Source organism: Diaphorina citri, unplaced genomic scaffold, assembly GCF_000475195.1.
Source record: "Diaphorina citri unplaced genomic scaffold, Diaci psyllid genome assembly version 1.1 scaffold775, whole genome shotgun sequence".
In the NCBI taxonomy this organism is placed as follows: domain Eukaryota; kingdom Metazoa; phylum Arthropoda; class Insecta; order Hemiptera; family Psyllidae; genus Diaphorina; species Diaphorina citri.
The window spans coordinates 128,533-142,214 of NW_007378208.1; the positions used below are offsets into that span (position 1 = coordinate 128,533).

At 37.1% G+C, this 13,682-nt stretch overlaps 2 protein-coding genes and 1 long non-coding RNA gene across 4 annotated transcripts in view; 1 reads left to right on the plus strand and 2 right to left on the minus strand.

Annotated features, from left to right (window-relative positions):
* Nucleotides 1–603: 603 nt before the first annotated feature.
* On the minus strand, nucleotides 604–1,172 carry LOC113468573. Its single transcript, XR_003392278.1, has 2 exons — nucleotides 860–1,172; nucleotides 604–721 (listed from the first exon to the last, which is right to left on the minus strand). It is a non-coding gene; the product is annotated as an uncharacterized LOC113468573 (long non-coding RNA).
* Nucleotides 1,173–1,397: 225 nt separating this feature from the next.
* The window catches only part of LOC103511985 (short-chain specific acyl-CoA dehydrogenase, mitochondrial-like), a gene marked incomplete at its 5' end in the record, with an annotated part of 14,891 nt that continues 2,606 nt past the window's right edge, over nucleotides 1,398–13,682 (plus strand). Inside the window, 4 exons of the mRNA XM_017445208.1 lie at nucleotides 1,398–1,566; nucleotides 1,802–1,990; nucleotides 3,343–3,614; nucleotides 5,267–5,362. Coding sequence (XP_017300697.1) covers nucleotides 1,398–1,566; nucleotides 1,802–1,990; nucleotides 3,343–3,614; nucleotides 5,267–5,362 — 726 coding nt within the window. The remainder of the gene's footprint in view (nucleotides 1,567–1,801; nucleotides 1,991–3,342; nucleotides 3,615–5,266; nucleotides 5,363–13,682) is intronic.
* LOC113468572 lies at nucleotides 5,411–6,661 on the minus strand. 2 transcript variants are annotated; one of them, XM_026825581.1, is made up of 3 exons: nucleotides 5,911–6,661; nucleotides 5,767–5,836; nucleotides 5,411–5,617 (listed from the first exon to the last, which is right to left on the minus strand). In XM_026825581.1, exons 1-3 carry the CDS (start codon nucleotides 6,369–6,371, stop codon nucleotides 5,498–5,500), a joined length of 651 nt encoding a protein of 216 aa, XP_026681382.1. In that variant the 5' UTR covers nucleotides 6,372–6,661; the 3' UTR covers nucleotides 5,411–5,497. The 2 variants fall into 2 exon arrangements, with proteins under 2 accessions (XP_026681382.1, XP_026681383.1); XM_026825582.1 differs by lacking the exon at nucleotides 5,767–5,836 and having other exon boundaries at nucleotides 5,411–5,620; nucleotides 5,844–6,660.

A 13,682-nucleotide genomic window follows, 5' to 3' on the forward strand; every position in this document is an offset into this window, starting at 1 on the left:
TCAGCCCAAAGCAATCAACCTACCTAGGGCTGATTGAGAGATGGTCAAAAATACCAACTCCATCTGAACACAGGAAAAGGTGAGGAGGAAGAAGAAGATTCTTATTATTATATTTGCCTATTCTAACACCCTTTTCATTAGTGTTTCAAATGTGTTTTTAAAGTTTGTGGTAACTGAATTACTATTAAGCTGTGTCCACACAGCCGACAGCCATCAATGGAGCAGTTGCAGTTGGGTAAAAATTATGAATAAAAGGTCGATTCCTACGTAAAAAGTTGTGAAAAATCCAAATCAAAAAGTCAAAACTCCAAAAAAGTAACTTTAAAAGGTCAAAAATTCAATTTTTAATTGCTGTTCTAATTAAAAAGTTCAAAGAGTTGTGATGTCAGACTTAATGTCAAAATGCGCAGAAACGCTTGCGCACAAACAAACAAAGCGTGAGTCATGAGCTCATGAGTTATGACGTCATCGCCTACGGGAGCATATGTCGTGACGTCAAACTTTACGATTTATTGGTATTATTTAAATCAATTTATCTCGGTATCTAGAAGTCGTAGAAGAAAAAGAAAAATTCCGTTGGTCCTCATTTTTCCTGCTCTATGAGTGCTTGCTAGTGGAGGTAAGGAATAAGATTTATCCATGCCAACACATTTCATAGAGCTGAATAACAACATAGAGTGATGAGCTGAGGTGGTAGGGTTATTTTTCAAAACTGTCAACCCTGAAATGAAATACATATGAAAGATGTATAGAAAGAATGTCAATTATGCACCAGGCAGAAATAGAAAAAGTTTTATACTATCCACTCGTAAAATTTTTGTAGCCAAAAACAAATGTCAGCCCAAAGCAATCAACCTACCTAGGGCTGATTGCGAGATGGTCAAAAAATACCAACTCCATCTGAACACAGAAAAAGGTGAGGAGGAAGAAGAAGATTCTTATTATTATATTCACCTATTCTAACACCCTTTTTAGAAGTGTTTCAAATGTATTTTTAAAGTTTGTGGTAGGTAACTATATTACTATTAAGCTGTGTCCACACAGCTGACAGCCATCAATTGACATTGACTGAAACCATCCATAAGGCCTCCAACATAGATTCACATTGTCAATCAACCATCAACTCTGTGTGGACACAGCTTTAGTTACTCTGATACTCAATTAAAACACACTTTTACAAAAAGACCGGTTGATCAGTAATCCACCGGATAAGGAGTATCAGCTGATGGCCTGAGTAGTATACAACATAGATTCACATTGTCAATCAACCATCAACTCTGTGTGGACACAGCTTTAGATACTCGATACTCAATTAAAACACACTTTTACAAAAAGACCGGTTGATCAGTAATCCACCGGATAAGGAGTATCAGCTGATGGCCTGAGTAGTAATCTTTTATCATTTCATTTTCAGGGGCTGTGGTGGCACTTCGACTATTCTGACGGTACACAATTGCCTATACGCGGGACTCATCAATAAATTTGGAACCAAGAAGCAAAAGGAAACCTATTTGCCTTCGTTTGTAGACGGAACGAATGTAGGCTGTTTTGGCATCAGTGAGCCAGGTAAGTAAAAGATCAAAAGGACTAAAATTCAAACAGAAACGTCAGTCTAAAAATTAAATCAAAATAAAAAATACTATACGTAATTATATTAAACTGTTAAGACCAAAAAGACACCTAAGATAGGTGTAAGAAGACACCAAAGAATCCAAAGATAGGTGGTGTCTTGCATTTCAAGAATCAAAGTATTGGTAAAAACACAATACCTACCTACAAATATTTTTTTATTCTATTCCAGGCAGTGGTAGTGATGCCGCCAACATGCTAACCACAGCTAGGAAGGAATCAGACCATTGGGTTCTCAATGGAACTAAATCCTGGATCACAAACGGATATGAGGCCAAAGCATTCGTCTGTATAGCGCAGGCGGACAAGAGTAAAAAGCACAAAGGCATCACAGCGTTCATTATACCTATGGACTCACCAGGTATTTTTTTTTTACAGGACATCGAATTTGGGCGATGAGATATTGCAGCCTAATGAGTTTCGAACAAACTTTTGATCATTGGAATTAGTAGGACGCAAACTAATTTAGTGGTGATCGGTACGATAGGTTATACGGCTATAGTGCATAATTACCTACTTTGGGTAGGTAATTTAAAAAGATTGTTCGTACTATATTGACTCATCTTCATATCGGCACAAATACTCCATAATTTCCAATGCAATGGGTTCCACTGTGATGTTCACTTCAACAACCCTGCTTCAAATTTCTACAAAGTTAATCCCAGGTAAGAAATTTTCTCTATTGACATTGACTGAAACCATCCACAAGGCCTCTACAACATAGATTCACATTGTCAATCAACCATCAACTCAGTGTGGACACAGCTTTAGATAGGTACCTACTTAATTAAAACACACTTTCACAAAAAGACCGGATGATCAGTAATCCACCGGATAAGGAGTATCAGCTGATGGCCAGAGTAGTAATCTAACAGCTGATAAAATCCTTTCTTTTATACTTTGTGTTTTTAACAGGAAAACAGAATTATAGGTACCTACTTAACTTAAGGACAGAGAATATTTTAGAATTAAAAAAGAACACTGAATACAACATTACTTGGCTGAAATCTAACTTGTTCCTTACCTCTGACTGTTGAATTTCTGACCAAAATGCTCTTTAGTGGAAAGTATGGGGAAATTTTGTCTTCAAATGAATTTTTTTTCACATTTGAATGAAAGGAATAGACAAGGTGTATGTTATTAGGTCTGAGGAAGGTAAGGAGAGGATAGGCACGATCGAGCTAGGCCATTTTCCAGCCTCTGTGCTGATTTGTACCTTCTGCCTACTTACCCTGTAGGTCAGCGGTTCCCAAACTTTTTTTTCTACACGGCCCCTTTTTTCCATTGTAAACTCTTCGCGGCCCCTTTACTAAATTTTATGTGATCTTCCCGGGGGTTGCGAAGTCCTGCACGGCCCTCTCGGAAATGCTCTTCAATAGCTGTTGAATCATTGTCGGCGATCAAAGCCCAAACTGGAGACCCAAGTGGGAAGTTGATGGTAAGTTGCTTTGATTTGATCTGATCGGTACGGTAGGTATTTTTTTCTTCTATTTTTCGTGTTACTAAAATAAATATACATCTACATATTGTCTATTTTCTTACCTACTTTTCTAGGACTGTCCCTGGGTAAGAAAGAGGACAAACTCGGGATTCGAGCTTCATCCACTTGTAATGTGATTACGATAGGTATTTTTTTCTTCTATTTTTCGTGTTACTAAAATAAATATACATCTACATATTGTCTATTAACTATTTTCTTACCTACTTTTCTAGGACTGTCCCTGGGTAAGAAAGAGGACAAACTCGGGATTCGAGCTTCATCCACTTGTAATGTGATTTTGGAAGATGTGAAGATTCCACTGGACAGTGTATTAGGGAAGGAGGGTGAAGGGTTTAAAGTAGGTTTAACCGGTATTGACTGCGCCCGAATCGGCATGGCATCTCAAGGTATCGGCATTGCACAAGCAGCCTTCGACTGTGCCATGGAATATGCAGGAAAGAGGATTGCTTTTGGCGCACCAATTCTGAAACTACAGGCCGTTCAGGTAAGATCCAATATTTAAAACCAACGGAAACACATGTGAAATCTAAATGTGAGTCTGAAAAAAGTCCCGTCATAACGGTCATAAGGACAGTTGAGGATCAGGTTGATTAATATTTAAAACCAACGGAAACACATGTGAAATCTAAATGTGAGTCTGAAAAAAGTCCCGTCATAACGGTCATAAGGACAGTTGAGGAGGTACTTTTCAAAACCTCACAAGTCACTCGAGCACAATTTTTCAGGAGAGCTCAAAAACTGATTTAAGCATTCCTGTGGATACCTTCTGCCTACTTACCCTGTAGGTCAGCGGTTCCCAAACTTTTTTTTTTCTACACGGCCCCTTTTTTTCCATTGTAAACTCTTCGCGGCCCCTTTACTAAATTTTATGTGATCTTCCCGGGGGTTGCGAAGTCCTGCACGGCCCTCTCGGGACCCGCGGACCCCAGTTTTTGGAAATCACTGCTGTAGGTAGTTCCCTGATAAGAAACAGGAGTTACATAACCCAAACTGAGAAATTTTCCGAGAGTTCTTAACTCAAACTACCCCTTATTTACCTATGAATAATGAGTAGGTATGTAGTAGGTACCTCTAATATATATAAATATATATGCTCCTAAGCGAGCGTAGATACCTTTTGACTCCTTGAAAAAGTCCAAGTAACGTTATACCTATTGGTATAGGGGCGTAGGGCTGTATTTTGGCCCCCCTCGAGCTCAAATTTTCTCCTCCACTGTAGGCTAGGCTCCGAAAATTTGGAGCATCCCCCCCCCCTTTACATCGCCGCTTGAACTCTCGGGACCCCCGTCGACAAAAAAATCCTGGATGCCTATGGGTGTTCATTGTATAGGTACCTAAATAAATAACCCATTGTTTCTGAGTATTAAAGTCGGGCCAGGTTATACAATGCCAGCATATTCTTGGACTACACCAGAACCAAGAAATAGGGAGATATACAGAGTAGGTAAAATGAATTAGGTAACCTAAAACTACCAATTCGAATTTTATTTAGGTATGTTTTATTTTATTATTATTTATTTATTTTCAGCTGCCTTAACACGATGTCTCTCAATAACCTCCCTGCCCGACACTCATCAAATGCTGCAGAAAACGTGTCGAGATTTCGCCCAACAAGAGCTGAAGCCCATCGCTGCCAAGTTGGACAAAGAGCACCTGTTCCCCGCCGACCAAATCAAAAAGTTGGGAGCTTTGGGTTTGATGGGGGTCCTGGTGGATGAGGAGTATGGAGGTGCAGGACTGGACACTCTGGCACTTCATGTTGCGATGGAGGAGATAGCCCAGTGAGTTATGTACCTATACTTACTTCATTTTCTACCCCTAATGTAGAAGGAACTTTCTGGCCGGGGGACATTAAACAGGGAGTAGACCAGCTTAGTCTGGCTGCGGGACTTTAAACAGCGAGTATATAATAGCCTGAATCTCCCTTTCTAAAGAAATAGCAAAGGTTGAGAGCGAAGGGCATCCACTCGTAAAATGTGTAGCCACAAAACCAACAAATGTCAGCCCGAAGCAATCACCCTAGTTAGCACCGATTGAGAGGCTGACGAAAAACGCCGACCCCGTCTATACACGGGAAAAGGCCAAGAAAAAGAATGTAGAAGGCACAAGGTGTTACGAACGAATTGTTGCTTTCAGCAACGATTGGCAAAAATGGCGGTCAGGATAGAAGCATCCAGATTATTAACGAGAAAAGCAGCTGCACTGAGAGATGAAGGAAAACCTTTCACAAAGGTAGGTATTTTAATTAATTCACACTTCAACAAAAAATCAAATTCCATGTACATACGGTAATTTTTATATGGTCGATTTTTATTTCTTTTCCACAGTCTTTTTTTATCGTCGAATATCAATCCTTTTTATTTACACTTATTTATCGAACGTATCAGCCACCATTTCAAGATCCGCTGTCAACTTTCTAATCTTCTTACAAATAGTGGGCCCAACTGCCACGACACAAGGTAAACCACACTCATCCTCGAGTAAAACCTGGATGAAAATTGAACATTGATAGAATTATTTATTACATCCGAAACACATACCTATGCACCTAAATTTTTACCCTCTTTACCATCGACCGTCTGCGAATCTGAGTTCTTGCATAAAATATTTATCTACCGAAACTATGTAAATATTACCTGATTATATCCTTCACTGACTACTTGCTTATGAAGCTCGTTCAACTCGGAAAAAGTGTCTATTCGGAAAATCTGTGATTATATCCTTCACTGACTACTTGCTTATGAAGCTCGTTCAACTCGGAAAAAGTGTCTATTCGGAAAATCTGTTTGTGTGATCCTTGCCGCGTCCATTCGTTGAGGCTTTGCTCCAAGTGGTTTTGGGCGCATTTTCTGTTGAGACACATCATGGCCAGGGTAGCCCTGGTGGCCATATCCTCAAAATATTTTGAACAGTAAGATGTTGTTAGGACGACCGATATTTGCAAATCGTTTCCTTTCAAGTCTTTCCACGTTTGAGTGGGTGGTGCCTCTATTTCCGATTCTTTCTGTGATACTTCAGAACATTCTTCGTTGGATACTTGGCATTCTAGGTTTGCAGCCTCTTTGGTTTCCTCTGGTTCTTGATATTGTTCGTTGGAGTTTTCTGCTGTTGGTGGTGGATCATTTTCTATATCGTCGTCATCGGGATTATCATCAGAGTAATATTTCTGATAGGCATAATAGCCTGCTATAACCAGTGCGGCAATAGAAGCACTAATCATCACGATCATTTGTGTTTCCATGTTTTCTTTTCCTTACTTTTTCGACCTATTTTTATATCGTTCGTACCGTCTTCGGCACTGCAAGTTTGTCGGAGAATTTATCCAAACTTTAATACAGAAGTTACGAAATTTAGGATTTTGGCTACCATAATATTTATGTATCTAAATACTAGGTCTTGTGACTAAACTTGGGGGTTTGCGATTGTTCGGCTAAAATTATTCAAAATGGAAATATATTCCAGTATACAGGGTGATTTTTTAAAAAGGAACCACCTAGCCGTTTTTTTTTTCTTTCTTTTAAAAAAAAGTTACTTGATTCGCTCTGCTTTATTATTTTGTAAATGCAATTTCTTTGTGTTATTATGTCACAACTTTGGTGCTCACTGCAGCATTGTAGGATTTTTCCCAATACATATCTCAATAATCCTAACAACCAATGTTTACCTACCATGCTGGCACCGGTCGCTATGCGCATTTACATGTCATAGCTACTCATTTTCCTCACGAGGCTGAGTGGGCCCCGCAACAGCCAGTCACGGGATCAATCATTTGCATAAAACAAATTTCTTGACCCCGCCGGGAATCGAACCCGGATCTCCCGCGTGCAAGGCGAGTGCAGTGACCACTACACCATGGGAGCTGACTAAAGAAGTATTATTATTATGATTATTATTATTATTATTATTATTATTATTATTATTATTATTATTATTATTATTATTATTATTATTATTATTATTATTATTATTATTATTATTATTATTATTATTATTATTATTATTATTATTATTATTATTATTATTATTATTATTATTATTATTATTATTATTATTATTATTATTATTATTATTATTATTATTATTATTATTATTATTATTATTATTATTATTATTATTATTATTATTATTATTATTATTATTATTATTATTATTATTATTATTATTATTATTATTATTATTATTATTATTATTATTATTATTATTATTATTATTATTATTATTATTATTATTATTATTATTATTATTATTATTATTATTATTATTATTATTATTATTATTATTATTATTATTATTATTATTATTATTATTATTATTATTATTATTATTATTATTATTATTATTATTATTATTATTATTATTATTATTATTATTATTATTATTATTATTATTATTATTATTATTATTATTATTATTATTATTATTATTATTATTATTATTATTATTATTATTATTATTATTATTATTATTATTATTATTAAAAGCGGTCAAAATTCCGCCAAGCGCAGCAACCATCTCAACCAAACGTTTTGTGTTGCATCCTTGTCACATTTGTGAACTACATACCAAATTTCAAGTCTCTAGCTTATACCGTTCCCGAGATATTGTTAAATTACACCGAAAACCGCCAAAAAGCGGTAAAATACCGCCAAGCGTTGAACGGATCTTAACCAAAAGTTTCGTGTCGCATCCTTGTCACATTTGACATCTAGATACCAAATTTCTAGTCTCTAGCTCTTACCGTTCTCGAGATATTTTGTTTACAGACAGACACACACACGGACCAATGGCTGAAAATTTGGATTTAGATTCTAGGAACCTAAAAAAGTGTTTTGGCACTACTTTCCTTCCTATAGGATAAGGAAAGTAAAAATAGTTGAAAATCTAAATAAATCTAAATAAAATAAAAATTGTTGAGGTTGCGATAGCTTTTGAGTATTCGAGGAAAAGGCAGAAGGAGAAGACAAAGAATATGAAGAAACTAGGTCAGGGGCTTCCACCTTCCATGTGTATGCGGGCCATTGCGGGCAACATTCTATATTGGGAGTTGGGAGGTACTTCGCGGGCCACATATATACATAAGGGAGCACCCTCCACCCCCCCCCAACTTTTCAGAAATTCAGTCCGATCGAATTTTGAGCGCCGCGGGCGAAATTTTTCAAAAAGTATTCTAATTGTAGCATGTGGCCCGCGGGCCGCTAGTTGGAAACCCCTGAACTAGGTCAAACTAAGTTCAAACAAGCTAGGCCCATCTCTCGCGAATTTTTTAGCCCGTAGTTTATTCGATCGTGATTAAAGAATACCTATGTACCTACCTAATTTGTTTAATATTCAGTTTATAATAATTATGTATTGATTTGATTTTTGATTTTACTTTCATGTAATGATTTAAAATCAAGACTAGAGCCCGCGTTTAATATTCAGTTTATAATAATTATGTATTGATTTGATTTTTGATTTTACTTTCATGTAATGATTTAAAATCAAGACTAGAGCCCGTTCTCTCTTTATTCCTTTAAGTGACCCATCCATTTATTGGCCTTGCTCGGCGTAGCTTAACATAGGTAACGCTAAAATCGGTCTTAAATGATCGACTAAAGTGTTATCTAAAACTTTCTCGCTTTGTGTTCATAGGTCGTCGCGGCAGTTTTCGAGATCAGAGCTCATTTGTGTGAGGAAATGTGAAAAAATCCCCCAAAAACCAGTTTTTTTGGCTTTATTGTTTTCTGGACAAAATTTGCACCACCATTTTCGTGTTCCTGGTAAAAAGACCTTTAATTTGATATATAGGTCTTTTTTGGCTTTATTGTTTTCTGGACAAAATTTGCACCACCATTTTCGTGTTCCTGGTAAAAAGACCTTTAATTTGATATATAGGTCGACCAGGTTTGGATAAGTACTTCTATAGGGACAGACAGACGACACCAAAGCGAATACAATAGCCCGTCCACTATACCTTTTTTATTACTATCGTAAAAATAAAGGAAGGACAAGCTATAAATAAAATTTGAACATTTAAAATGTTTCAGAGATGCCAGGATAGTTGAGATATACGCGGGACCAACTGACATCCAACAACTTCTAGTAGCAGATCTGACCGCTAAGGAATATGGACTCAAAGCTAGATAGGGTCTGGAAATGTCTTCCCCTCAAAAAGGAACAATGATCGGAAATCGCAAACAATATGTTATTTTTTGAGCTACCTAAAAAATATATACCTACCTGCGCCTTTTATTCAATAAGTTGATATTAAACCCTGAGGGCAACTGGTGATTAGAAAAGCTTATCATTCTTTGAATGCAGCACTATACATAGTCCTGCCATGAATACTGAGCTTCATTATGTGGCTCAGTTGGAGTTTTGATTGAACGATGCACGGAAGAAAATTAGGCTCGAATAATGAAAAGAAATACCTGCCAAGTACACGAGTGGAAAGTATGGGGAAATTTTGTCTTCAAATGAATTTTTTTTCACATTTGAATGAAAGGAAATGACAAGGTGTATGTTATTAGGTCTGAGGAAGGTAAGGAGAGGATAGGCACGATCGAGCTAGGCCATTTTCCAGCCTCTGTGCTGATTTAATGGGGTACCAGTTTGAGGAGCCTACCAAGCACCAGTTATATGGATAAGACGTCAAAAAAGGACAAAAGAAAAAAAAAATACCAAGAAGACATATCTGAAATTGCTCAGTAACATTTTAGTCACAGGGAAGCATTAGAGTCTTTTACCAAGATTCAGATCCAGTTCATAAGGCTAAATTCACTCAGGCATGGCTAAAACACCATGTTACGGAGTTTATCAAGTTTACCAAGAAGACATATCTGAAATTGCTCAGTAACATTTTAGTCACAGGGAAGCATTAGAGTCTTTTACCAAGATTCAGATCCAGTTCATAAGGCTAAATTCACTCAGGCATGGCTAAAACACCATGTTACGGAGTTTATCAAGTTTGAAGAATGGACCTTGGAAAGTACTGATTTGAAGCATTTGGATTATGATGCTTAGCCAGATTAAAGCTAATGTCCTGTAGTAAATGTCATAGGAATTTGGAAGGTATGAAGTTAATCTGGAGAGAGCAGTGGCAAATTATTCCATGAATAAGGCGCGTACTTGGAGTGATGATTTGCTCAACACTCTAAAGCCCTGTGTCTGTGTGAAGGCTAGAGGTGACGATTTCGAATGAAAGTAGGTATGTATATTTCATTTGTTTCTTAATACATTATTTTCTCATAAATTCAAATGATTGAATTTTTAAATCTTGCCTTCTTTATCGAACTTTTTATTTTATTTACTTCTAACCACGTATGTATGTAAGTGGAGGTGGGGAGGGTTGGCGAACGGTTGGCAATTCCGGCGGATGATGTTGGTTTAGTGTGGACCTGCCTCCTGATCACATTTGGCTATAGATTGAAATTCAAAATATGTCCTATTTGCTGGTGGATATATCTCATTAATCATGAGATGTGTCCACCAGCAAACTCAATTTGAAATTTATTTAACCTATATGAAAAATATGTATACTTAAAATGTCAAATAAAAATTACAATTACAAATTTATGGTGTAACAGAACTTATGGCAAGACTACGTACAAGTAAAATGTGAGAGAAAAAAATCTGGCGTGAACATCACAAAACTTTATATTAAGTACATTACGGATCTAAAAAAAAAAGAGAGTGATGATTGAAGATAAAAAATATTTTCCTGGTTAGTAGGTGGGTGGTATGGTGGGGTCTGTTTTTCACGAAATTTTCAATCACATACTTGGAAGAAACAAGAAATTCCATATAAAATTTCATTGCTCCACAAAAAGACTGTTGTAGTCAAGCAACGTCATCGTTGCACGGCCGAGCAAGTCTCTCTTCTTCTTCTTTTCTTCATTCCAATGCAGTTATGATGTGAACCGAGTATCTCTTTGAGTGAATGTGGTTTCCACAATTCCGGAAGCAATTTTCAAGCAGCATTAGTAGTTGTTTTTCATTCCAATGCAGTTATGATGTGAACCGAGTATCTCTTTGAGTGAATGTGGTTTCCACAATTCCGGAAGCAATTTTTTTCATTCCAATGCAGTTATGATGTGAACCGAGTATCTCTTTGAGTGAATGTGGTTTCCACAATTCCGGAAGCAATTTTCAAGCAGCATCGAGTACAAAATTTTGTTTTGCAATTTCTCTGCTAGATGTCACATCTGTTATTTTGTTGAGTTTCCATAATTTTTACCCCACTTGTAACACAGAGTGAACATGTTGGTGCAGGAAAGAAAAATAGACCCTGTTTTTACAACCTGCCTCTGTGGCTGAGTGGTCAAGAGCACTGACTCTCAACCTGGAGGTGCTAGGTTCAAATCCCAGCTGGGGCAAAAATTTTCTGACCAAACTTTTCCTTTCCTGGATAGGCATGGATGTAAAAGATTAAAAATTTAAAACCACAACTTTGACCCTGAAATTACTTGTGTACTTTTTCCCCCACTTGCTTTCTTTCAGATTGGTATGAACTGAGAAGTAAGCATCACATTGTAGGAAGTTTGGTTGGTACACTTTGGTCTGCTGCAAAGAACTCCAAAATTCTTGCTCTTCCCTGTCAGTTATTACCAGAAGAAGTGACATTGCTTACTGAAGAAAATATTTGTAAATTAGTCCAGTTCAAAAATACCACAGAGAATGTGGTATTAAGAGAAGGAAAGTTCAATGTCTACAAGGAACAAGTTAGGCAGGAACAGGTTTGTGACACCCTGATTAAATAATTATAAAAGGTTCCATAATATTCAAGTAATTCAAGCCTCTTGTTTTCAGTGACTGGCAAAATTAGAAGCTGTTTATGTACAGCAGGCTTTTTTTAACTTTCTATTATTCCCCACATAATTCCTGACAATTTAGACTTTTATAACTCTTTTGTGAAATGTAACCCCAATTTATTTCAGATGGAAGCCTACATAAGAGAAAAGGAAAAGAAAGTTCACAGCATGCTAGACACAATAGTCCAAAACAAGGAATCATCAGCCAAGAGCAAGGATATTGTAGAGAGAGACCAAGTATTACAAGAGGAATTGGCTAAGATTGTATCCCTTTCAGATGAGCACATACTTGTTGAAAGATTTTTAGGTACAATGAACTGTGAACCTCAGGAAGGTTGTTCAGACATCCAAATGACTGGGTCCACAAAATGATTTTAATCTCAGTTTAAGTCTAAAGGCTTGAGCAATCTGAAAATTCTTAGCTAATTAGATTGCTTAATCTAACCCCCGTATGTATGAAAACTTATAAGCTTAACTTAAGATGAAAAATCTTGCTTAAGTTAAACTTTAGTTCAAAATGGTATGTATTAAAATATTTATCTACCGAAACTATGTAAATACTAGCTGAATTCCGTCGCTTCGCTCCGGAATACCGCTAGTTTATCCCGAGGCATGGCCAAACTCGTGGAAAAGGCATGGCCGAACTTGTAGTTTTATCAAACTAAAAACATAAACGAAACTCAAATATTAGGCGAGCGAGGAAAAGTTTTCTCTCCCGCAGTCTCTGCACTCTGTGTATTTCTTATGGTGATTTTAGCGATCAAAAATTGATCATATCTCAGGACCGGTTTAGATTTTCGCAAAATCCTTTCTTATTGCACACCCAGACCATAAAAGGAATATTCCTACCAAATTTCAACTTTCTAGGTGTTGTGGTTCTAGAGATAGAGCGATCAGTGTGTGAAATGTGAAATGTGAATGAGTGAATGGATCTCGTTCTTATAATATAAGAAGAACAAGATCCATTCACTCATTCACATTTCACACACTGATCGCTCTATCTCCAGAACCACAACACCTAGAAAGCTGAAATTTGATAGGAATATTCCTTTTATGGTCTAGGTGTGCAACAAGAAAGGATTTTGCGAAAATCTAAACCGATCCTGAGATATGACCAATTTTTGATAGCTAAAATCTCCATAAGAAATACACAGAGTGCAGAGACTGCAAGAGAGAAAACTTTTCCTCGCTTGCCTAATATTTGAGTTTCGTTTATGTTTTTAGTTTGATAAATACAAGTGCGGCCATGCCTTTTCCACAAGTTTGGCCATGCCTCAAGTTCGGCCATGCCTTTTCCACAAGTTTGGCCATGCCTCAAGTTCGGCCATGCCTTTTCCACAAGTTTGGCCATGCCTCAAGTTCGGCCATGCCTTTTCCACAAGTTTGGCCATGCCTCAAGTTCGGCCATGCCTTTTCCACAAGTTTGGCCATGCCTCAAGTTCGGCCATGCCTTTTCCACAAGTTTGGCCATGCCTCGGGATGAACTAGCGGGATTCCGGAGCGAAGCGACGGAATTCAGCTAGTATTTCATATTTCTACAAGGAGGAAGAATACAATGGATGGTTATTTTACCAATAACAAAAGAGAAAGAGGAGGGGGAGGAGGAGGAGGAGGTAGGAAAATAGATAGAGATAGGTGGAGGAAATGGTGATATTAAAGAGAGAGAGAGAGAGAGAGAGAGAGCAAATAGAAAGAGACAAAGAGAGTAATGAGAGGGAAGTGATTGAGTTAGAGAGGAGAATGTTGGAGAGGGAGAGAGAGGG